Genomic DNA, 25,987 nt, shown 5'->3' with positions numbered 1-25,987 from the left:
GATCTCATTAAGTTTATTGGCGGCTTCTAAACAGTTCTTGAGAGACCTTAAAAGTGTGGTTCTGAACTCTATATCTTCCATTGACAATTTTGTCCTGTTTCTTTGTCTCCGAATTTTGTTATGCTTCCTTGGTGCACCCCCTAGTGGTCTTTGTGCGCAGTCTTGTAGTTAAGCCTTGATTGCTGTAGCTAATACCAGGGAGGGTTTGACCTCCAGGCCAAGTGGCTGTGAGAATCAGCTGTGTCTGCAGTGAGAGAACTTCTGTCCTCTAGGGAGGTGCTAATCTAGCCTTTGCCTGAGGCTATCCCGCAAATGCCTCTGTGCAGGGCTTGGGCGGGGCGGGTCGCACAGGATCAACAGGGTGGGCCGGATAGAGCAGTTATGGCGGCTCTCAGTCCTGTCCCCAGGGACTCTGCCTCTCTGAGTCCCAGCAATGGCTGCAAAGCTCGGAGAGAAAGCTGCACTCGCTCTGACCAAAGCCAGACAGTCCCGCTTCTCCCGTTTGAGTCTGGGTCCCTAAAGACTCGGCTGTATCTGGAGCTCAGAGTCTGCTACTCCCTCCCGATTGAAAACACCAACCGCGCCCTCCGCCGCCAGCCCGCTCCGCGCACTCCGCACCTTAGAATTTGACTTAAGCACTGCGCCTCCTCTGAGTGTCCATATGCGTTTCTCTTTCCTCCTAGTTGTAGGACTTCCACTCAGCCAGCGTTCCTGTGGTTCTGGGTGATGTCCCTTCCATTTTCTGGTTTCACTTTTGAAGTAGTTGTTCAAAGCAGCAAACTCCGGCGTTAACCTATGCCGCCATCTTGGTTCTCCCGGCAAATTTCTTTACATTATTAGATCTTAGGTCGAATGTTAATCATAGAGATTATTCGAGCTCTCCCCATTAGATCTTAGGTTTCTTACATCTTTAATCTCCTTAGGGCAGAGTCTATTGTACACTACTTTTTATTTCTTTTCAGTACTTTTAGTTTATTTCAAGAGGCATTGAAAGCTGTCTCATAAATAGCTGATTGACCAATTGTTCATTGAGGTAATTTTATTGAAATTTTTTAAATCACTGACCTGCTTTTTATTATGTAATGTTCTGACTTTATTCTTAGCTTTACCAGACTCACGTAACCTTAGGCATATCCTACTTGACTACCCCACCCTGTATTATGGTTTATTCCTGCTAAGAAAATGAGCATACAGAGTCTACTCATGGAATAGAGGTGGAACTAATTCATGTTGTAAAGATCAGAGAGGTCTTGGAAGGTTAGCTATATATCTCTGTCAGTGGTTGCCAGACTTTGAGTTCTTTCTTTAGAAAGCTTTCTCACAAGTCATGAAGAAGGAAGGAATAGTTCAAATAAATTAGGGTCTAATTTAAAAGCGTTACACCATGTTGTGTAACAATGGAGTTGATAAATTATGCGTGTTAATAGTGAAAGAATTCACCCACCAGTTCAGTTGATAGTTCAACAACAAATATTTATTGAGTTGCTGCTCCTGCCATTATGTTGCCATTCTGATCAGCAAGGAGGAAAGGGAAAAGATAGCAGCTTCCCTTTCTCTTCCTGGAAGTAAATTGTAATATATGTTGTAAAAGAATTAAATTAGATGCTGCATTGTAAAATAAAGGTGGCAGAGGAGACTACTTTAGATATGGTAGACTTCTCTCTTAGGATGGCTTTTCAGCTGAGTCCTGAAGGTTGAGAAGTAGTTGCCATGTAAAGAACAAGAGCGAAGAGTAGTCCAGGTCCAGTGAATAGTTACAAAGGCCCAGAGATAAGAGAGTGTGATGAGAAGTGAAAAGAAATGACAAAAGGTCCGTGTCTCTGTGGCTGAGTCTGAGCAAAGAGCTGAGTGTGGCAAGATGAGGGACAAGTAGGGGCAGACCTTGTAGACTGGGATTTTAAGTGTGGATTTTATTCTAGATATTATGGGACCCCTTCATTTATTTTTGAAAGGAATTTAGTTTTAAAAAACATGATTCTTGTTGCCTTATGGAGAATAAGAGATTAACATGGAGTCCTAATAGGAACTTGGTTCACCTTAGGAATCTAAGAGTTGATGATGGCTTGAATTAGGATGAAAGCAGAGGGAATGAAGAGAAGTGGGTAAATTTGAGAGACATATATTGGTATTAGACTGCACAGAACTTGGTAATGGGTTGGATGTGGCAAGGTGAGAAAAAGGAGACATCTGTTCAGTGGATCAGTTTAGGGCAGTGGTCGGCAAACTGCGGCTCGCGAGCCACATGCGGCTTTTTGGCCCCTTGAGTGTGGCTCTTCCACAAAATACCACGCGCAGGCGTGCACGTACAGTGTAATTGAAACTTCGTGGCCCATGCGCAGAAGTCGGTATTTTATGGAAGAGCCACACTCAAGGGGCCAAAGAGCCGCGTGTGGCTCGCGAGCCGCAGTTTGCCAACCACTGGTTTAAGGGATCATAATCAGCCTTTGAGAAAATTGTTTGAAGCTCAGGAAAAAGTCTAGTTTAAGAGCCAGACTGGGAGTTATTAACAGAAAAGAGAGTCAACAGAGGAAAGCAGGGAGTAGTCAACAATATTGAACCAGAGATGACATAAGATAACAACTAAGAAGGTATGATTGGATTGGTTAGCAGGGACTATTGGTGACTGAAGGGAAAGTGGTTTCAGGAAAAATCAGATTGTAGTGGGGTTGAGGTATGAATGAGAGATGGAGAAAAGAGAATGAGAGGAAATACCCTTTAAGGAAGCACGGCTGAGAACAGAGGGCAGTAGTTAGAGGGAGATTAGAGAAGGCAGGAATAGAGACTTTTAAGTAACGTATTTCATTATTTTTCAATCTGGTAGACATATACACATGTAGAAAAATTGAACGGTATATTAAGAAAAATAAGTTTCTCTCCCCCTTCTATCTTTCACCCAGTTCCGCTTCTAAGAGGATTGCTAATTTATACTCCCATCAACAAGTGTGGAAGTGCATGATTGAGATTATGCTTGTACTTCATTCATAGAGTTTGGAGAGAATACTAGCTATAGATTTTGTGAATTTACTGGTGGGAGCAATGAGAGTAAGAGAAATAGAGAACAGATAGGGTTTCAGAGATTAGCAAGAATGGTGTAGTATGAGGTTGTCTCAGAAAAGGATGTTTAAGAGAATAATGGAGGGCATGCCTGTGGTGTGAGGACCAGGTTGATGGCCAAATCTGCAACAGCCCCATTCATATCATTTGTAATCTTTTCAGGAGAACTTAACTACTTCTTTACATTTAATAAAATGCTTGTCAACTTAGAAAATGGACTTTTCAAAAAGTCATCATGTACAGAAAGGTTTGGGGTCTAAGCACCAAAACTCTGCTTTCCGTTCTTACTGCTTTTAGTCATTGGCGTGTTGTGTGTGGTGCTTTGGGTTATCCAGGCCAGTGGTATAAATCTAAACAAAGGGAAGTTTGTTGGTTAAGAAAGAACACTCTCTGTCTGAAGGAAGAAAGGAAGAGGAGGAGGCTGGGAGCCAACTAAAATGTCTCTGAGATGGTACAACTGTTCCTAAAGCACATAATTTAACAAAAAGATTTTTTCCCATCTATTCTCCTCTTTTTAGCTAGTACTAGGCTAAACACTGTTCTATTTTTAGTCATGAAAAACAAAAGACTGCAGATATTAGCAATTGTGGGGTTTTTAAGCAGATATTTTCTCATTTCTTATTTAATATGAGACTTAATTTAAATATAATTTATAAACAGTTGCAAATACTGTTAGTGGGAAACATGATAAAACTAAGTTGTGAGCCAAAAATTCACTTGTAGCTTTCCTATGAAATTGTCAGCTAGTTCTTTTTAGTTATTTGTAAGAAAAGTGGGCACTGTGTTATTGCTATAAAAATAATAAATCTCTCTTTTAACAGCAAACTCTTATGCAGAGTTATTCATAAAGCAAAAACAATGTTTTCTTTCAACTGTTCACTCTTAGCTTAAGGTTTTTTGTGTGTGTTTTTTTCAAGGCAATTCATTTAGTTGATGTTGGACTGAAATGTACTAATAAGCAATTTTGTTCATTAAATTACTTCTATAATTCAGTGTATTGACATTTTATTTTTTTAAAATATATTTTATTGATTTTTCACAGAGAGGAAGGGAGAGGGATAGAAAGTTAGAAACATTGATGAGAGAAACATCGATCAGCTGCCTCCTGCACACCCCCTACTAGGGTGCCTGCATCCAAGGTACATGCCCTTGACTGGAATCAAACCTGGGACCCGTGAGTCCGCAGGCCGATGCTCTATCTACTGAGCCAAACCGGTCAGGGCTGTATTGACATTTTAAATCACTAAGCTTATAGTTAGGCATGTATTGCTAGCCTACCATGTGTCAGTTGCTTTAAGTTTTGGGCATGCAAACATAAGATAACTTCATTCAAGGGGTTCATAGTGAAGTGAGGAAGAAAGTGAGCACATAGTCTCTGGGAGCGAGCATTCAAGAGAGGAGTCTGTGAACACTGACTAAGGAACAAATCACAATGAAAAATTTTAAGATTCCTTAAACAACTTTGTCCATGTTTGTAACCTACTTTATATTTCTCTATGACAATTGACAGTAAAGTTCTCACACAAGAGGAGGACTGACACTTTTCTTAGGAGACAGTGAAGAAAGGACAAAGCGTATTCATAGCCAACCTAGGGAAAAGAACACCAGGTGAGAAAGCCCTTGGCGGCGACTGGGCCAAAGGAAGAGAAGAAGCCAACCAAATCCCCAGCGCTGCAGGGATGAAAGAAAGAGGTACCGAGGAACCAGCCAAGGGCAGGAAAACAGGTCCTAAGGTTTAGTCTCCTGCAGACACTTCTGGGTTCTCTGATAACCTGGTTATCTGGTTTCTCAGCTAACAGCAGATTAGAAAGGGGAGAGACACTGGCAACTGTAAAGTGTAATAGCTGATTGCCTTTACAATAAGGCAGAAAACCAAACTAGAAGTAGACTTAAAATCTCAAAAAAAAAATAGCAATTTGAGACCATTTAGTGTAGGAAGAAGGAGCTCTTTAAAAGCTTATAATCTTAGAGGCTATTACTACAGTCACTATAATACAGTAATTGCTTAGTCATAGTAATAACCCTGAGTCATCGCATTCTATCAGCCTTTTCTATCTCAGGACTTCTCCCCACAATAGCAGTTTGTTGGACTTTTTCTCATTACCATGTCTTAACTTTATTGGGAAACATCTTACTACCAATTTTTTTAAAATAAGAAAATTGTGGTGAGGGAGAGTATTAAAGATTTTGTAGTTTTTGCCAGTGTTTTCAAACACATTTCTCTAGGGAGTGGTTCTCAACCTGTGGGTCGCGACCACTTTGGCAGTCGAACGACCCTTTCACAGGGGTCACCTAAGACCATCCTGCATATCAGATATTTACATTACGATTCATAACAGTAGCAACATTACAGTTATGAAGTAGCAACAAAAATAATTTTATGGTTGGGTCACAACATGAGGAACTGTATTTACAGGGCCAGAAGGTTGAGAACCACTGCTCTAAGGAATGTTTGCAATATTAGTGTAACTGATGGACTTAATTGACGTAGCCCAATATATACACTCATATCTCTTTACTGAAACCCATGAGAGGACTATGTAGATTTTTGTAAATTAGGCTAAGAAAGCTTTCAATTTTCCAATGCTCTAACAACTTTATATTTTGTGTAGTGCCGTTTTTCTCTCTACTACAGATTGCATGGATGTAACTTGACTACAGATTGATTTATTCTCTTAGCAGATATTTATTGAATGCATGGCATTTGCAAGATAATGTATTACGATATAGGTGGACTTAATTTCTTGCAACAAAATTTTATTTTGATCTTCATCCCACTTATTTTTAGCAGCTCATAACAAGTGACAGAATTATTCCCAATTTACAGTAATAATATATCTGTATTATTTTCTCAATACTGTTGAATAGTTATTTAATGGCAAAATCAAATTCAGACTTGGAGTTGTCTTATTAAAGAAACATAATAAACATAAAAACACAGATCATTCTGTTTCTTTGTAAATACAGCCAGCTTTGGGATCAGATGACTCATTTTTTTCTAAAAGCACAAAAGAACAAATTGGGGGCTTGTTTGCCCTTTATTTCTCTTCCAGTAATCAGTATGTATTATTTACAAAATGGAGTGGAGAGCTAAACCTGTTTTAGAAGGATCTCTAAGGCTTTTTCTTTTTTAAAAAAATATGTTATTGATTTTAGAGAGAGACGAAGGAATAGGAGAGAGAGAGAGAGAGAGAGAGAGAGAGAGAGAGAGAGAGAAACATCAAGTGGTCAAACTACAAACATTCACAGTCCCCTACACTCCTTGTTTCTCCTCATAGCACTCAGAAGTGAGAGGCCCCAGCTCTGAGTTTGATTCTTGGCTCTTACCAGCTTGGCTCTTTTTAACCTGTGAGCTTAAGTTTTCTCTATCTATGAAACCTTAACAGTAATATCACATCTTGGGGTAGTTGTGAGGATGAGAGGGGATTATGTGCATAAAACAAAAACAGGCTTCACGGAAGAAGAATAAAGTCAATGCCTTGCACATAGTAAGTGCTCTGTCAGTGTTAGCTATTATTGGGAAAGACTGAATTTCGAGCAGAATTGAGAATCAGTTTCTCTATCTTGTATTTTCCATTTGAAACAGAGCTCTTCTGTCTTTATATCAGTTGCTTACCATTATAAGCTGATCTCAGCAAACTTCTGTAGTGCTGGGTTCATTTGGTATATTCTGTAGTAAAGTCATGAATTTAACAAAGAGGTTTTGCTTTTTTGTTCTCAGTGTCAAAGGAACTCGTTTCTGCTCAGGAACTGTCACAGGACAGCGATGTCTGCTCTTCAGTTGTTCAGGTCTAGAAACAGAAGTTGTCTCAGTGTACTCTGTTGATCAGGCCTTGAGGAAAGTATACACCAAGCAGACCCACTAAGGCATGATGAGGAGGCCGGAGTGTCTGCTGTTTATACAGTGGAACTGTCAAGTGGACCACATGTTTTGGTTCCCATAGTATATTTTTCCCTTATAGGAAAATCTGTGTGAGAGACCAAGTTACCAGAAATTTTTTCCTGTGTGTGCATTTAGAGGTGGAGGACACTTGAAGCATAAGGTACAGTATGCTAAGGGAATGGGAGCGCGGGGCTGAGTTAGCAGTATGGGTTCCAAGAACCTCAGCAGATGAGAGCAGAGAATGAGGGCTGAGGTTGGAGGACCAGGTGGGAAACTATTGCCCTCTCTGTCGGGGACAGAGAGAAGGACTTGGGTAAGGCCATAGCCATAGGCTTGGCGAATAAATGGACAGTAAGTGGAAACTACATAGAAAGCAGGGATTGAGGAGAAGAAAGACGACTTTGGTTTTTGGCCCTGCTGATGAGGTGAATTGATAATATTAGCTAATTAGTAAAGCAAGAAAAAACAGATTTAATGGGAGAAGGATAATGAGTTCAGTTTAGAATGTGATAAATTTATGGTATTATAAGTTGATAGAGAGTTTCAGTTTAAAGTCAAAAAATGCCAATTTGGGCTGAAGATAGAGACTTGGGAGTAATTATCATATAATTAGAAATTAAGGCTGATGAAGTAGATGAGATTTCTGAGGAAAGAGAGGGACCGTGTTAAAAATCGCTGAAGAACTGGGGATACCAGCTACTAAAGGCAGGAGGAGGGATAGTGTTACTAAATTTCCCTAGCCACCTAGTTACTAAACCCAGCTAGCTCATTTGAGAATCATAATTGTCTCCTGAGTTGCAGATAGCCAACAGAATTTTTATCTGTTTTTATTTGGTTCCTGAATTTCATTGGCAAACCAAAATCACCCAGTACATGTCATTTCTCCCTCAAAAGGTAACCTTATCATGAAGTCGTGTAATTGATTGTGACAAATGGTTTGGAAATCAATGAGTCTTATGTCCAAACCATAATATAATTTGAACATTTTTTTGCCTAGTAGAATTATGTTACTAAAATGGTTATAAATCTTAGATATGCAGAATTCTAGACTCATTCTAGAATTATATATGTTTATAAATATGTTTATATAATAAATATTCTACCCTGGCATCACTCCCATTTTAAGTTACACCCTGTTTCTGGCCACTTAAGATTGCATGTCCTGGTGCCACTGATTACTTTGTTGATCTGAAGAGCTATATTGGCTACAGTTTTTCTTTTGGCACCTTTTGGAAACATCAGCTTCTGAAGACTTTAAGTATTATAAGTTTAAAATAACTGAAAAATTTAGGATCATCCTAAGCCAGGAAAAAACAAGTTTACATTTGATTTTCAGAGGGGACAAAAAGAAATGAGGACACAGATTTTCTACCTATTCCTGAAATATTTCTGTTTTTTAAATTTGTATTTATTTTATTGCTGTGTAAAATGCTGCTTGGAGAGATCTCCTTAGCTATTTGATTTGAAGATAAGTCGTGAAGTGCAGATTACACAGTAAATACTCTTAAGTCTGCCAGCATGATTATATTTGTTCAGTTTCTTAATCTGTGAAGTGTCTGTAGGTTTTCAGGTAATGGTGTCTCTTGATTTAATTTACAACCTAAAATTTGTCAGTCAGCATTGAAAAAAACACTTTCTAATTTGGTGGGGAAGAATTTTTTTGGTTGCAGAAGTATAGTACATATTTTAGTACCCACAGAATCTATTATATAAAATGCCTCAAGACATTACCCCCTCCACTGCATTTTTGGTTAAGAGAACAGGAAACCCACAAACTAGAATACCACTTACTCTGCATTACTCAATTTTGAAGTCTTATAATTGTGTTTTTTCCTTTTTTTAAAACCAGTACTTTAGTCAAAATGACATAATTTCCTATGTTGGAAAAGATTTAAAAATATAACAGCTATGATGATTTTATTAATATTCTGAAATATAAATTCTTAACAGCAACTGCTCTTGTGAGCAAATATTTTAATATTCCAGTAACCCAAGTATCAGCTGAGTGTCTGGATTTTAAGTGCTAAATAGTTGTTTTGAACCTTCAGTTTCATGTTATAGGGAAGCCAAAACTCTCCCTAGATTTCTGCAAATTCCTGGTGTTCTTGTGGCCTCTGAGCTACTGCCATCTGGATGGGACGTCTTTCCAGAGAAAGAGAGAACAGTCATTTCCCTAGTCTTATGCAGAGGAGTTCGCTTTCCTGTCAATGCTGCAAGAACTCACCTTGCACCATAGTGGGCTTTACCAAACAAAAACATTTCTTTCCTCGGAGGAGCTCTGCTGTCCTGTGTTAAGATGATGATGTAATATTCAAGTAAATATTTCCTCCATTTATCAGACTTCCATATATTTAAGTAGTTCATACTAAACTCAGTCTCTGTTCTTCAGAAGTTATAAGAAAATCCTATCTTAAAAGCTTTTGCAATGTTAATATTGAATATACTATATAGCTCTTTGTAGCTCTTTTATATATATATATATACACACATATATAGGTATATATATATATATATATATATATATATACACATATATATATTTGTATGTATTTTTTTTATTGATTTCAGAGAGGAAAGGAATAGGAGAGAGAGATAGAAACATCAACGATGAGAGAAAATCATGGATCATCTCCCTCCTGCACACCCCCCACTGGGGACCGAGCCCGCAACCCAGGCATGTGCCCTGGACCAGAATCGAACCCCAGACCTTTCAGTCCACAGGCTGATGCTCTGCCCACTGAGCCAAACTAGCTAGGGCTTTGTAACTCTTTTGTCAGGTAGTACAGAGAAGATAGTGCTGTCTTCTACCCTTTTGAGGTTTGCATTTAGTATTTTTGAGCTATTTTCTATCCTGTTTCCTTTTACTTAAGCTACCATATGCCATCACTAAATTATTTTTGACTACCAAATAATAATGTGCTTTGTTTATTTATTTTTTCAATCTTTATGTGCTTTGTTTTTTAATTTATTTTTTCAATCTTTATGTGCTTTGTTTTTTATATTGCTAAGCCAGTCATCTTTTATAGAAATGAGTGAAAAGCAAAAGATGAAATTCCTCTCCAAAAGTAGTTTTAAAAGGTGTTGATATTTCTTATTTGGCTATTTATAATATTTTCCATAAGAGTTTGGTGTTGTGATGCAAAAATACCATGATTTAAGGTATAAACCAGAGGTCAGCAAATTATATCCCGTGGGCCAAATCCAGCCAATTCTGTAAGCTAAGAATGTTTTTTACATTTTTAAAGGGTTGAAAAAAAAAAAGAGGGGGGGGGGGGGCAGCAGAAGCCTTATATGGCTGCAAAGCCTTAAATATTAACTACCCATTTTTTACAAAAAAATTTGCTAAACCCTTGTAATATGGATTCTTGAGTTTTGAAGTGGATGAATAACCCGTTCATTTTTAGAAAGTCCCTAATGGAAAGTATCAGTGATTATATAATTGTATATTCTAAATATTGTGTAATTCAGAAATGAATTACTTTAAAATGATGGCATATATTGATAATAAGTTGACATGGAAAAATAAATGAGTAGGCTGCTAAACAGTATGTTAAGATTCTACTTCCCAGTGAAAGCTGTTAAGAGATTACAGTTAGCTTTCATTTATTCTTCATTTTTTTATCTGCCATATTATACTGCCAGCGGTTTTTTTTTGAATGAACATAGTACTTTATTTATTTATAGTGAAAAACAGAGGTGCACATGTTTGTGTTGTGTTAATGTGTTTTGAAGAGAGAAACTGAATGGAAATTTCCATTGTAGCTTGTAACTGATTTTCATCTGATGAGAATCAGAGGTTTGTTTATTTAAGGAATGTAGTTTATATGCACCACTTTTAAACTCTTGTCATCTTTGAACTTAAAACACTTTTTCCTTCAAAGCTTTTATCAGATAACCAAACACCTGAAAATGTCAACACTGAGCCTTCATCACACTTGTTTTTTGTTTTCTTTTCTTTTTTTATCATTTCCTTAGTTGAAATCTAATTATACTGCTTTAGAGCAGCTAGGTAGTAATATAAAAGCAACATGGCCTTTTAAGAAATTGTCAAGAACTGTGTCCACATAGTTTGCATTGCCAAGATTTCTAGTTCTGCATAGATTGTCTCCAGCAAGTGTTTTCGTGTCCAGGTTCATGTTCAGACTTTATGGATTGAAGAGATGCAGTAATAATTCTATGGCAAGTAGCCTACTAAAAGAACAGTAGGATTTCCATATGTTTTAAGAATTTCCCTTTTATCCCCATACCTTCCTCCAAATTCTCCTTATTTTCTTTCCCCTAAGGCAAGCATTTTCATATGTTTATAAATATAATGCAAAAAAATGAATTAATGTAAATGGCATTGTGGTATCTCTCTCATTTTGCTTCTTGCATTATTCGCTCGGCACTGTATTTGTAGTGCTTTGGTGCTCTGTAGTGTGTATCCACCACATTTTGCCTGTCTACTCTCCAGGGAGGAGGCCCTCACCTTACTATCACAAACAGCAATGCAGGAGATTATCTCGGAATTGTCTCTTTATGGGCTGATAAGAGAATTTCTTTGGGATACAGTAAACCCAGGAGCACAATTGCTGAGTCTTAGGTTATACATGTACTTCATTTGACTACATAGTGCCTGATGGTTTCTTTGAATGGCTGCACTGGTCTGCATTCCCACCAAGGGCTTTTTATTTGGGGACATTTTTATGAGTTTGTCCAAGACCAATAGTTAGTGACAGGAAAGGATTACCATAGGTAAGAATAATTGTCAGACTCCCAAATTATTGCTAAGTGGCAGCTCCAGATGAGATATACAGCTATGCTTTTTATAAGCTCATGTGCTCTTTGAGAGCTAACTTAATGTGGAAAAGTAGGAGCTGATTTTGTAATTTATGAACTTTCTAAATTAGCAGAGGGACAAAGTATGCTTGAGACCAAGGGATTCAGCTCTGCTGATCACCAACAAATGGTCATTTTCAACTCAGCCCTTATTGCTATTGATAGTATGTTTATTTTATATGTGTTTGGTTCTGAGGTAGTTTATAAATATTGCAAACCTTATTTTCTCTCTAAAAGCAGAGCTATGATAAATTGATTTATACAAAAGTAGAGCCCTGACGGGTTTGGCTCAGTGGACAGAGCATCAGCCTGCAGACTGAAGGGTCCCAGGTTCGATTCCAGTCAAGGGCATGTACCTTGGTTGCGGGCACATCCCCATTGGGGAGTGTGCAAGAGGCAGCTGATCGATGTTTCTCACTTTCTATCCCTCTCCCTTCTTCTCTGTAAAAAATCAATAAAATATATATTTTTTTAAAAAGTAGAAATAGTGTAAAAAATGAAAGTGGGAAAATTATACATGTTAAATAAATGATTGGACATAAGAATGATTATGAAGAACAGTTCCACAGTGTGTGAGACATATGTATCTGTGCAATTGACAACTGGCCAACGATGAAGAAATGTGGATGTCTGAAATGTTTTAAACTAAGGATCATAGTTAAAGTGGGATGTCTATTTTAGTTAAAGGTTGATACAGGTTAAAATTAGGCATTCAAGAACTTAAAGGCTAAGCATGGTGAATGAAGTGCGACTGGAAATTTATCAAAAACCACAGATGGCACCATGGGTTCGAGGCCTTTCCTAATCTGCAGGTGTGGATTCCTTAGCTGCCAGAGGTTCCCTCCCTCCTCCTGTTGGTAGAGATTGTGGCAGGGAGGGGTTGCCCACCTCAGTAAACGTTCATTTTAAACATAATAGGGCAGGGTTTCTTTAATGTTCAGAATATCAGCTAGGAGGAAATGTGGACCCTGAAAGCCTAAATCTCACTCATGGTTTTGGACTTTTAAACTAAGTGGATTTAACTACCTTTTGGAATCCAACCTTTTTGTAAGTAGAACTACCTCCATATATTTCATATTCTGAAAACCCTACTGATCTTTAACTTAAATAGCACTAAAAAGGAGGAACAAAATATTTGCTGGGCACAAATCCTATTTCCTCAGGGTGAGCTTTACAATTGCTGGTAAAATGTAGCCAGTGGGATATACTGTAGCACATCAGTGCCCCTGGACTTGGTGTTGGTGTTTGGTCTCTGCCTTCCTCAGCTCTGCTGCTCACTGTCCAGGTTGGATTTTGGTGAGGGTTCCCCTTCCCCCCAAACCCTCTTTTTCTTTTAGCTCCCAGCACTAAAGTCATCAAATAGTCTTTTGTGGTTCAGTGTCTGGTTTTAAAATGATTGTGGGTTTTTTGATATCGTTGATGTAACCAGATACATTAAAATTAGGAGGTAGGGGGGTAAGAGATCAACTAAAGGACTTGTATGCATGCATATAAGCATAACCAATGGACATAAGACACTGGGGGGTAGGGGAGGCTGGGGGACTGTCTAGGGCGGGGGGGATAAAATGGACACATATGTAATACCCTTTGTAATACTTTAAGCAATAAAAAAAATAAAAAAGAAAAAAAAGAAAATATAAATTCAAATGGGAATAGGAACAATGTAAAATTTCTAATGGTTAAAAAAAAAATTAGTGAGTCTCTGTCAAAATCTATTATTTAATGTAGGGACAATGTACACTTATTTCTTAAATTACACAATTGATCCTTTGTCTGGATTAGGGCTGCCACTGCCTGAAAAAGCTGCTGCTGAAACTGGTGATGGGCACTGTTACTACTTCTGAGTGCTGATCAACAGCTAACATGTATCTTAAATTAATCCCCAAAGTATTATTTGTACAATAAAAATTTTAAATATATTTCTACTTTAAGTGATTCATTAAATCATTATATTTACTATACTTTTGTCTGCACTTCTGTCAAGAGGAAGTTTCCCAGAATTTATTTTAGCCTTTCTGTAAGCCTGTTCTGACTGGAGTATCCTGTGTTAAGGAAGTAGCAATATTTTTTAAGGCACAGGACCTATATTTAGGCACTCATTGTTGACCATTAGTTTCCATGGCTAGGCTAAACTAAGTCAGTAACCATGTTGTTTTCTGCCAGCAATATTTGTATCAAGGCCATGATTTGCTTGTTCTTTTTTAAGTCTCCTTCTTATTAAAATTTGGCTATTTTATTTTCTCCTCAATGTTCATGAATTACAAAAGCTGGCTTCTTGTTAATAATGCATATGCTTGATTGTTTTTTTAAAAAGCAGCAAAATTGTTCCTAAAAAGTGTGAGCAGAGATCCAGCATAGAGAGTAGATGGTACTCAAGGAACTCCTTAGAATATGCGTGTACAAACTAGGAAGGGCACTGAAAGGGTGTTGTTTGGCTTGTCAAAGTTCAGTTTTACTACATTTAGGACTCTGATTTTGCATGCTTTCTCTTTATTCAAGCATCAGAGAAGTAGAAAGAAAAAGGATTAATGGCACTAAATATCACTTGTCAGAAGGCAGGAATTAAATGTGACTTTTGATGTTGAGGGAAGATGCATTAAGGAGTCAGGAATAGGGTTTACATTGTGCTTAACTTCGTGTAAGGTACAGAACTAATAATAATGATGACAAATAGTACTAATTGGTGCTAATAGAACTAAAACTAATATTTGCATCATATTTACTGTATTCTAAAGTATTGTTTTAAGAGCTTTACATGTTTAACTCATGTAATTCCCCCATGGACCCTGAGGTAGGTGCTATTATTTTCCCCTCTCAACGCACTTAATCCTCATAGCAACCCCATTAAGTAGACCCTGTTATTAGACCCATTTTATAGGTGAAGAAATGAGGTTAAGTAATTTATCCAAGATCCTACAACTAGTAAGTGAAGCTGGAATTCAGATATAGGCAGTCTAGTTCCAGAATTCATGTTCTTAACTACTGTGGTAGACCAGGGGTCCTCAAACTTTTTAAACAGGGGGCCAGTTCACTGTCCCTCAGACCGTTGGAGGGCCAGACTATAGTTTAAAAAAAAACTATGAACAAATTCCTGTGTACACTGCACATATCTTATTTTGAAGTAAAAAAACAAATGGAACAAATACAATATTTGTATTTGCATGTGGCCCGCGGGCCGTAGTTTGAGGACCCCTGGTGGTAGACTAAGTAATGGCCCTCAAAGATATCCAGATCCTATTGCCTGGAACCTGTGACTGTTATCTTATACTGGAGGACTGGTGCATGAATTCGTGCACTGGTGGGTTCCAGCCGGCCCGCCCCCATGGGCGCCAATCGGGGGCAGGGCTGCCCGGGGCCAGGGGTCGTTCTGCCATTTGGTTGCTGGGCTTTTATTATATAGGATGATTAAAGAGATTTTGCAGAAGAGACTAACATAAGAATTTGGAAGATGGGGAGATTATCCTGGATTATTCCACTCCATTTAAATGTAATCACAGTTGCCCTTGTAAGAGGGAGATAAAGGGAGACTTGGCAGAAGGTGGTAATGGGACATAGAAACAGATTTGAAGATGGAGGAAGGGGTTGTAAGCCAAGGAATGTAGGTCTAAAAGCTAGAAAAGACAAGGATTCTCCCCTAGAGCTTCCAGAGGAAGCACAGCCCTGATTTTGGTCCATTGAAATCATTTCATCCTTTGGCATCCAGCAGTGTAAGATAATAAATTGACTTTGTTTTAAGCCACTAAACTTGTAATTTGTTGTAGTAATAACAGGAAACGAATACAGCCACTATACTATGGATAATGGTACCAGTTATAGTTAAGACTTTTATTATAAGCAGCCCTTCCTCACAATCCATGAAGAAATAATCTCCCTTAATAGCCCTGTTTTATGACACTTGTCTCTTTATAGTACATTTTCTCAGTTCTTATCTCTTTATGAAGATTATTCAGATGTAATCTTTAGACTACATCTGTTCTATACACAAACAGGGTAGCCATTATGGGCTTAGAGTTGGCTGTTGAGCCAGAAACTTAAGAAATATTGAAATGGAGTTTGTATCTGCTTCCAATAAACTATGTTTTTTATTAAAGTAAAAAAGAATAAATATTAGGCTGAAGACAGCATCTTTTCTTCAGGCCCAAGCAAAAGGCGGAAACTAAAGGCAACAAGCATTTTAGTCCTCATACCTGACCCTCCCCATAAAGAGTAGTTAATTATAACTCCTATCTTGACAATGAGAAACAGTTAGATAATGTGCTCAGAGTCAGAAAACCAGGCTTGAAAATTCAGGCTTGTCTAATGCCAAGTTATAGACATTATTCTGTACTCACTGTTGCTGCTCCTAACTAGACCTACTGAGGAGCTCAGATCTAGACCAGAGCATATCCACCGGGTTTATTTAGTACTAAAGAGTCACCAGGAAGAACACATCATTTCCAGATCATCCCTGACTTGCTCCACAGTCTGCAGGTTGGGTAGGTTCTTGGATTGCCCTGGAGGTCTAGATTCCTCCTGCTTGACTCGGGAGATGGACTTAGTTCTGTGTTCAACTTGATTTTCTCTATTCTTGTTTGCAGAAGTTAAGACCAAACTCTTAACAAAACCCCCAAAACTGATTAAGATGCAATTCTCTTGTATGACCAGGGATCAAACCTACAACCTTGACATATTGGGTCAATGCTGTAATCAACTAGGGCATCTTACTTATATGTGGAATCTAATAAAAAAATAAACTGATGAACAAAATAGAACCAGAGGCATGGATACATGAAAGAGACTGACAGAGGTCAGAGGGGAGGAGGGTTGTGGGGGACTGGATGAAAGAAGCAAAGAGATTAGCCAAAGAACATATAGACATAGCCCATGGACACAGACAACAGTGTGGTGATAGCTAGAGGGAGAGGGGTGGGGGCTGAATGAAGGTGGGTAAATGAGGGTGCATATAGAGGACATCTGTAATAGTATCAACAATTTTAAAAAGCAATTCTTTTTTAATATATTTTTTTATTGATTTCAGAGAGGAAGGGAGAGGGAGAGAGAGATAGAAACATCTGTGATGAGAGAGAATCATTGATTGGCTGCCTCCTGCATGCCCCCTACTGGGGATCAAGCCTGCAACCCAGGCATGTGCCCTTGACCGGAATCAAACCAGGGACCCTTCAATCCGTAGGCCGATGTTCTATGCACTGAGCCAAACCAGCTAGGGCAAGAAGCAATTCTTTAAAACAAAGATCTGGAATCCATAGTTGAAACTTGAGGATTTTTGTGTGGGAGTGTTCCTATGTGATATATGTAAAAAAAATTTTTTTGAAAAAATAGGAATGGTAATGTAAATATAAGATTAAACCAGCTGGCATGTAACAGTGTTCAGCAGAGGTTCTCAAGGTTAGTGTTAAATTTTCACAATGGTTTTTGGTTAAAATATGATTAAGAACCACAGTTCTATTTAAGAACCAATTTGGACCAGTATGAAGGACACTTGTCCTTTATTCTCTCCCATTTCATCTTCTCCCTTTCTCCTTCCCCTCTCTTCTTCACAAGCAAATTTGTGATATTACTTTTTTAACAATGCTTTCTTAGAAATTGAAAATAATTTTAATATACTTGTAGGTGTAAAAAGTAGAAGTCTGTTCTTTAGTTTATTGGGATTTTTCTAGAAGTAGTGATATAATTGCAAGTATCTAAATGTAGGGGGGAACCCTGTTTAAGAAGTTGATGTAGGAAATAATTGATTTAGACAGATGTTTATTTGATGCCTGAATAATAGTACTATTAAATCAGGGATTGGCGAACTTTTTCTACAAAGAATCAGGTCGTAAATATTATACAAAGCATATGACAAAGTATTATCTGGCCCAGAATGTCAACAGTGCCACGGTTGAGAAACACTGTTGTATATTATTCTATTTTATCTCCTTTGTTGGTTTATTATCTGTAATTCTTGAGTCATTTTATTGGTTGCTTTAGGATTTATAGTACACATCTTTAACTTATCACAGTTTACCTTTAAGCAATATGTTACTATTTCCATGTAATATAAAAGCTTTACAACAGTATATTTCCATTTTTCTCCTCTGGCCTTTGTACAATTGTTGTAGTACATTTTACATCTACATATATTATAGATCCCACAATATATTATTATTTTACTTTAAACAGTCAATTATTTTTAAAAAATTTAATAGTTTTATTGACTATAATTAACATATTTCAAGTGTACAATGTGGTAAGTTTTGACATAGGTATACAATTGTGGAACCATCACCACAATCAAAATAATAAATATATTCATCATCTCCAAAATGTTTCCCCTACCCCTTGGTAATCCCTCCTCCAAACCCAGGCAGCCACTGATCTGCTTTCTGTCATTATAGATAAGTTTACATTTTCTAGAATTTTATATAAATGGAATTATAAACTACGTACTCTTTTTCTGTCTGACTTCTCATCCAGCGTAATTATTTTGAGATGTATCCATGTTGTAGGCATCGTTAGGAAAGCATTCTTAATGCCAGACATTGTATTGCAGGTAATTGGACTGCTACTGTTAGCGAGCATGCTGAATGTCAGAGTCATTTGTTTTCTTTGTTTTAGGTCATGACTGTCAAGGTATGATAATCACCTGAGAGCGAGCACTCATTGCTGCAGATGTCATTTGTCCATCGGGAAATATCCATACAACCAGATCCATTTTTTTATTGAATGGCTTGATGGATTTCCTTTACTCTAATTCATACCAAAGCTGTCCTTCTCAACCAAAGCAAGAAAGGATCCTGCATGAATCAGTCCCAGAATGCCATTTTTACATCACCAATGGGTGAAGAAAACCTCATGAATAACAATCACAGAGACTCGGAGAGCATCACTGGTGAGTCCAGTTTAATAAATATTGAAGGGTGTTGCTTACAGGATAAAATGCAGATGCCTTAATCCAGTGTATAAGATCACTGTAATGAAATGGAGGATGACTGAATTAATTCTTTCATCCCATAGTCTCCTATCATATTATCAAAATCTGCCTTGTGTGCCTTTACTTGTCTGTGTCTGACGCCCCCTACCATGTGACAGTCAGCAGGAACTGTCATACTAGTCTTCCTACCCCCAAAGGGCAAGGACAAAGATGCTTGTATTTGTATATCCTGCAAGTACCCAACAAAGATACCTGGCACATAAGAGACACTCAGGACAGACAGAGTGTACAAACACAGGTGAAGACTTACCAGCCCTCATTTGCAAGACTAAATACAAAAACTGAACACCCAACGTTTTTTCTAAACTTTGGTTCTAAATCTCATTGGTCCACAAAACCTGACCTGTGCAGCTATTTCTAAAGTTACTTCACTTTAGTTATATTTATGTTTGCTGAAAATGTATTTTATTTTTTTAACTTTGTATGGTAATTTTTTCTTCTAAAATACGTTTTTATTGATTTCAGAGTGGAAGGGAGAGAGAGATAGAAACATCAGTGATGAGAGAGAATTATTGATTGGCTGCCTCCTGCATGCCCCACACAGGGGATCGAGCCCACAACCTGGGCATGTGCCCTTGACTGGAATCAAACCTGGGACCCTTGAGTCCACAGGCCAACATTCTATCCACTGAGCCAAACCAGTTAGGGCTGTACGGTAATTTTTAAAAATTTATCTTTATTGTTGAAAGTATTACAGATGTCCCCTTTGTTTGTTTGTGGTTTTTCTCCCCCTGCCCCTCCCCCCCTCCATTGGCTCCCTTCACCCCCAGCCGCCCCTCCTAGGCCTTTACCATTCTGTTGTCTGTGCCCCTGGGCTATGCATATATGCATATAAGTTCCCCATTAGTTAATCACTTCCCACTCACCCCTAACTTCCCTCTGAAATTCGTCAGTCTGTTCCATGCTTCTGTGTCTCTGGATCTATTTTGTTCATCAGTTTATTTTATTCATTAGATTCCACATATGAGTGAGATCATGTGATACTTATCTTTCTCTTACTGGCTTAATTCACTTAGCACTCCTCTTCCTGCAAAGTATTATAATGACAACCGGTAGGATATATATTTGTGGCAGGAAAATTTTGAATAATCACATGGAATTCATAGAAATAGAATTTGATGTAGTTTAGGGCTCATTTAAGAGATCTGCTAAGAGCTCCTTTAGAACCATATTTAAGGTTTTAAATGTACCTCATCTTTGTGATTATGAACTGCCGGAAGCCGGTCCGTCCTTGCTGCTTGACACAGTCGCTGCAGGGAAGAAACATCTGCACAGCATATGTTTCAAGGGACCTGGCGTTATATGGCATACTGTTTTTAATATGTTTGCTCACCTTCTTGGCGCTATGTTTTAACCAAGGTCACCTCTCCGAGAAAGGTTGTTTCCCCAGGTAGGGATTTTTCCCTGAAGTTAGGGAGGGAATAAAACCTCTTAACTAAATGCCAGGCGGGTAGTTAATCACTGTAACTACAAACAATCACCTTTAAGATACATAATCTTTACTCCCTGGAATGGAGATAAGAAACACCCTAACCTTTGGAATAGAGATTGATAGGATTGGAATCAACTGGTATAAATACAGATGTAACAAGACAATAAAAGACAGAGATCCTGGCTAGGCTGCTGATCAACTGAATGCTTTCTCTGTGTCATTCCTTCTTCACTGACTCCATCCACACCTCTGGGGATCCCTGGACCTGCTGGGGTCGGACCCCAACAATGAAGCCACAGCATATCCTTCTAGGTGCATAGGGTTGTCTAATATTGTCAGCCTTCTTGTAATTGATTTATTAAATTGTTATTGTTAAGGTCAAGTAGTAGAAATTTACTCTCTTAGGGTGTTATTTTACTTTGTTGTTATTTGCCAGAGTTAGGACATGTTTCTTTATATAACCCACAAAGGAAATACTAGATCTCTTAAAAAAGTGAGGGGGCTGGTGTGACATCCTGTATTTTCTCTATATTAAGCCCTAGTATTTTAAGCATGTTACAAGGGATAACTTTCCTTTTCTTGTAAATGGTTAAATTTGAAAGGTGTTAAATGATGGGCAGTGTTTGGGACAGAAAGCCAGGAACAAGCACGCAAAGGCAGAGAAGCCCAGGTGAGTTCAGAGATATGAATGACGCGGGGGAGTTAGGGTGTGCAGGTGAGAGTAGTGATGTGAAAGGTATTTAGGAAGTTCAGTGTACCACATATTTCAAATAAAAATGAAGTACTTAGTCCAGAACCAGTGCAAGAACACTGTGCTGGAATGTTAACGTAACAGTTAATATTTAACCAGTAAGTGTTAATTTTTTTTTATATCTAGCTGATTTTTCCAGATTTTAAAGAATCCTCCCACAGAGTTTAAATCCTTTTACTAAAGAGGATAGAGTTTTATTTCTTTAGAACCACTTTCTGCTCATTGTTTTGTGCTGCTGCCTTTAAGCCTATACATTTTTGAGATCAGATCTCTTTTAACCAGCACTAACTAGATTGACAAGGAGGAAATAATAAATTTGTCTAAATTTATTTTAAAGTTTAAAAACATAGACACTATGCAATATATTTTTACATATTTGTGGTATTATTTTTACTGTAGAAGTTCTCATGTTAAAGTAGCCCAGAGAAAGACCAACTATAGTACTAGGATACATTAGTAAAAATTAGTGGAGAAATTGTCTTGGCTAATATATACTTTCACAAAATGAATTTCACTGAATTTTTTCTGTAGCCTAGTAATTGAAATATATTGGATTCATTTACATGAACTCTCTTCTTTAGATGTCTGCTCCAATGAGGATCTCCCTGAAGTTGAGCTGGTGAATCTGCTGGAAGAACAGCTACCCCAGTATAGACTAAAAGTGGACTCTCTCTTTCTATATGAAAATCAAGACTGGACTCGGTCCCCACACCGGCAGCATCATGCATCCGGCGCCCTCTCTCCAGTCCTTGCTCAAGAGACTTTTCGATATATGGGTGAGTATTTTTTTATCCTTTTAGAGTTTGTCCATTGAAGTAATTATCATGAGTATCTTGGTATTGGCTTTTAAAACATTTGACAACTATAGCCATTGTTTGGCGATGATTCTATGTGTTATGTCTGAATACAAAAAGTTTGTCACTCTTACGGCTCTGAGTGTCCAAGGTAGCAAGCATATCCAGATGTTCCCATTTCTTCCATCTTTTATTTGATATTTTCTCACACTGAGTAGAAAGGGAACTTTTTAAAAAGTAGTGAAATCATTTAAAATTTAATATTCCTTTATGTCTCTTGACACTTAACTGTCCCAATAGTTTGATCTCCTAAGCCATCAACTTTTTTACTCTTATCTTCCCTATTAAACACAGTCAAAGGAACTATGTCAGTCTTTTTTCTTTTAATTTTTTTTTTAAATATATTTTTTATTGATTTTTCACAGAGAGGAAGGGAGAGAGATAGAAAGTTAGAAACATCGATGAGAGAGAAACATTGATCAGCTGCCTCCTGCACATCTCCCACTGGGGATGTGCCCACAACCCAGGTACATGCCCTTGACCGGAATCGAACCTGGGACCTTTCAGTCCGCAGGCCGACGCTCTATCCACTGAGCCAAACCGGTTTCGGCGGAACTATGTCAGTCTTTAAGAAGCATAGTTCTTGGACACATACGTGGTTTTAATAATGACAAGGAAAAATAAGTGCACATTACGTAGTAATCTTCATTATTTACTTAAGAATTCATAGAGAATATTTCAGTGAAAGGCTAAACCAGATTGTTCTGAAAGTAAGTCTGTTTTATACCAAACTCTTAGAAATGACAAAATTAAATAGAATATATTTTTTTAACTAAAGTATGGAGATCTTTTTGCTTTTCACCTAATTCTAAAGATCTACATTCAGGCTGTGCTTACTTTTTCCTTATTCCCTATAGAAATTTTGTTTATATAATAGCTGTTATAATCCTCCCATATAATAAAAGGCTAATATGCAAATTGTCCCCTAAGTCAGGAGTTCAGCTGACCAGGAGTTCGACCAGGGGGCAGGACCAGCCGGCCAATCTCCTATGTTCCCTCCCCCTGGCCAGCCCACCGGAACCCCACCCACACATGAATTTGTGCACCAGGCCTCTAATATATAATAAAAGTCTATAGGTTCCACGTTATGTTTGTGAAATATTTTTTATTTGAATTAGATATGAGGTTACGTTAGCTCCTAGACATTTTCCTAGTCCATGCTTCTGTGTTTTTAAAGATTGTGGCTGGAGAATGATGGTTGTGAAATACTCGTTTTCATAGTAATCATTAACTTGCTTTTAATAGTAGTTTCCTGGAACAAGGTTACTCACTGCTCAGAAAGAATTCTAAACATTTTTTAAACTTGAATTGGAATATCAAGAAACTCAGATAAGACTGTATTTCTGTCCCCAATAATTTTTTTAAATAGCTGAATATTAAACAAGGCTCTTACGGTTTTTCTAACTTTCTAGTTTAAGAAGTGGCTTGCTTGAGATTTTCTAGAAAATGCTTTTTTAAAGGAACACTATTTTTTATTTCTATTTCCCTTTGTTCCATGAGTTTTTTGATTTGTGAGAAGAAAATTTCAAACTGAAATTTCATCATGATAAATTTAGTTTGTCATTATTTTGATAAAATGGCACAGAAAGTATCCCTTAGTTTATGTTCTTTGTCCTGTAAGTCACGGGAGGCACTGTAGCTAGAAAGATGTCTTAAAGATTTAATGGAGTTATTTTTAGGATGAATTTTTTTTTTTTAACCTGGGAAATGAAAGATTTTTAAATACTTGGTTTTTAGGACTTTATATAAAACAAACCATAATGTTCAAGGGGGCCATTTAAAACGAGATTAATGGGATGTTACAGATCTGTCCTTCAGATCCTGGAAAACACTCCTGCTCCATTAGTTGAATGGTACTTTTTTTACTTCACTTTGAAAATTAAACTCTATACTATATGTTGATATACCTGAGATCATGAAGCAAATAAACTGGGATTATAATTGCCTCACTAATAGTTTATCTTTGTGATTTACTTTCATTTCACTGTTATTTTAAAAGTATCAATTCTTTGGGTTAGCAGTTCACTCTAATATAAATAACTTTCATTATGAATTTTCATCTTATGAATGTAAAAGATAAGTGATTTACTTTATTTAGCAAATTGACCAAAAAAAGCAAGATACAAAACATTCTCTTACCCTTTCCCACAGTTTTCTATCCCCTTGATATTTCAAGATTGGTGGTTTTAAATAATTATGTATCTTGGTGAGCCATCCTTGGGTTCAGCTTCTTCTTATCCCTACTTCCTGCACATGCCAGTAAATACTGTGCTCATTAAAATGAATTTTAACAAACTATAAAGAAGTGGCACCTTCTCTCTCACATACTGTAAAGAAATTGAAAGAGCTGTGAGAAGAAGATCAATTTGGAAGGAACCATGGGTTTTGGGTTGGGAGCCCATCTCACATGAGGGAAATGATACTGGTTGTTCTCAAGCTCCCACCAAACAAACTGGAAACTGGAAAGAAGTTGTTTACTTTAAAAATAGATCACGAGAGTAATGAATGGGTCCAACAAACCCGTTCCATCTTAGTCCCCACCATGCACACAAAGTTTAATATTGGTAGTTCCCATCCTGAAAAAATGTGAGATTGAGGCAGTTGATGCAGAATAAATAAAGTAAGTGCTTGTGTATATTACCCCCATTTTTTTTTTCAGGAACATTAAATTCTCTAAATATTACACCAAAAATGTTGAATATTAATTAACAGCCTTCCAAAACCAAGTTACAAAATCGTTCTGTTAAAAAATATGTTTATCTATATAGTCCATTGTACCTCAATAAATTTTTTTTATTATCTCCCTGATTTATGTGGTTTTGTTATTATTGTTATTTCAGAGAATTAGGTTAGGGAAGTTCATGTCTGGAAATAAGCAAGAAGCATTGATAATTTCTGTACCATTTAACAAATTTCTATTTTAACCGCTAAGAACTGAAGGGAAAATAGGATTTTATAGAAATTACTATAATAAAGTCAGCCTGCTTGACTATCTCTTCATTCCTGGTTAGAGAATTACAGTTAATAGTCTATGGTTTTAGAAGCATTTAATTTCAATGCCTAAATGCCAAGAGAACTTGTAAGAGCTGTGCCCTGAGTACTTTTGAAATCTTCCTAAGCAACGTGTCTTTATTAGGAGTATGTGATAAGGAAGAGAAGACAGAACTCATTAGACTGCAGAGAGGAATCCATTGTGTTCCTATATGCTTTGTGACTGACATCAGTGGAGCAACTCTGAAATTGAGCTGGCTCAGCCTTTGGGGCTTGGTAGTATACAGCCTGTTTCACATAAAACATAAGAATTGGAAAATTCTGGTTGCATTACCTAACTTCTTTGCCATAATACATATTAAAGCATTTTAAATTTTACTTTTGCAGTCTCTTAACAAGAACTATTTTTTTTTTATTATAAAGATAACATTTATTCATGGAAAATTAGCAAAAAACAGAAACAAAAACAACAGATCAAGTATAATCCCTACCCAGAGATAGCCACTATTAACAGTTTAATGTATATCCTTCCAGCTTCTCCTATATGTAGATAATGCCCACCCTTTGAAGAACAGAATTGGGATCTGTGCTGTTTTAGAACATGTGGATACTCGCGTACCTCGTCAGATAAATGCCTTTTGATCTCGGTGGGACTGTGGTAGAAACAGCAGGATGGTGTTATAGCTCCGTACTAGGAATGAGCAGACCCAAGTTTTATCTTCTGACCCTGTGAGCTGGGGTTGTTATCACCTCATTATTATTCTGGCTTTGCCACTAATGGCTTGCTTTGTGGTATTAGACATCATATACTAGTAATTCCTCTCAGTCAAGGTCCCTCATACAAGAAAATGAGATCATTAAATGAGATTAACTTCTTAAAGTTCAGTTTTAAATTCTCAAGCAGTGACAGATGGTTTTATATAGTACTGTGTCTTTCATTTTCTCTTCCTCTTTCATCATGTGTGACTTGCAGCTCACAGCTGCTTTTACATCCTTAACTTACTGGCTTTACTTCAAATTAAATTTGCCACTTCATTTTCAACTGTGGTCAATTATGTAAAATGAGCTATGTCATGTTTTTTTTTAAATTGTATAAAATTGTTTTTAACTGAGTCTTATTATTCTAAAAATAAAGGCCAAGCTAAGAGGCAATAGGCATTTATTTGAGATCACAAAAAATAGCTGTTCAGGAAGCACTGATTCAAGCAGAAACCCAAATAGTGTTCTGATTATG

The 25,987-nt window shown here is 37.3% G+C and overlaps 1 protein-coding gene across 1 annotated transcript in view; it reads left to right on the top strand.

The window, feature by feature from the left end:
• Window positions 1-25,987, top strand: part of TRAK2 (trafficking kinesin protein 2) — a 59,605-nt gene that overhangs the window by 7,215 nt on the left and 26,403 nt on the right. The window contains exons 2-3 of the mRNA XM_081096157.1: window positions 18,350-18,623; window positions 21,490-21,684. Of these exons, the coding sequence (XP_080952283.1) occupies window positions 18,533-18,623; window positions 21,490-21,684 (286 nt within the window). The 5' untranslated portion in view covers window positions 18,350-18,532. The remainder of the gene's footprint in view (window positions 1-18,349; window positions 18,624-21,489; window positions 21,685-25,987) is intronic.

The sequence above is a fragment of the Myotis nattereri genome, assembly GCF_964212035.1.
Source record: "Myotis nattereri genome assembly, chromosome: 7".
Lineage (NCBI taxonomy): Eukaryota > Metazoa > Chordata > Mammalia > Chiroptera > Vespertilionidae > Myotis > Myotis nattereri.
Note: the sequence above shows the minus strand (reverse complement) of the source record. Positions and strands in the feature narration are given on the sequence as shown.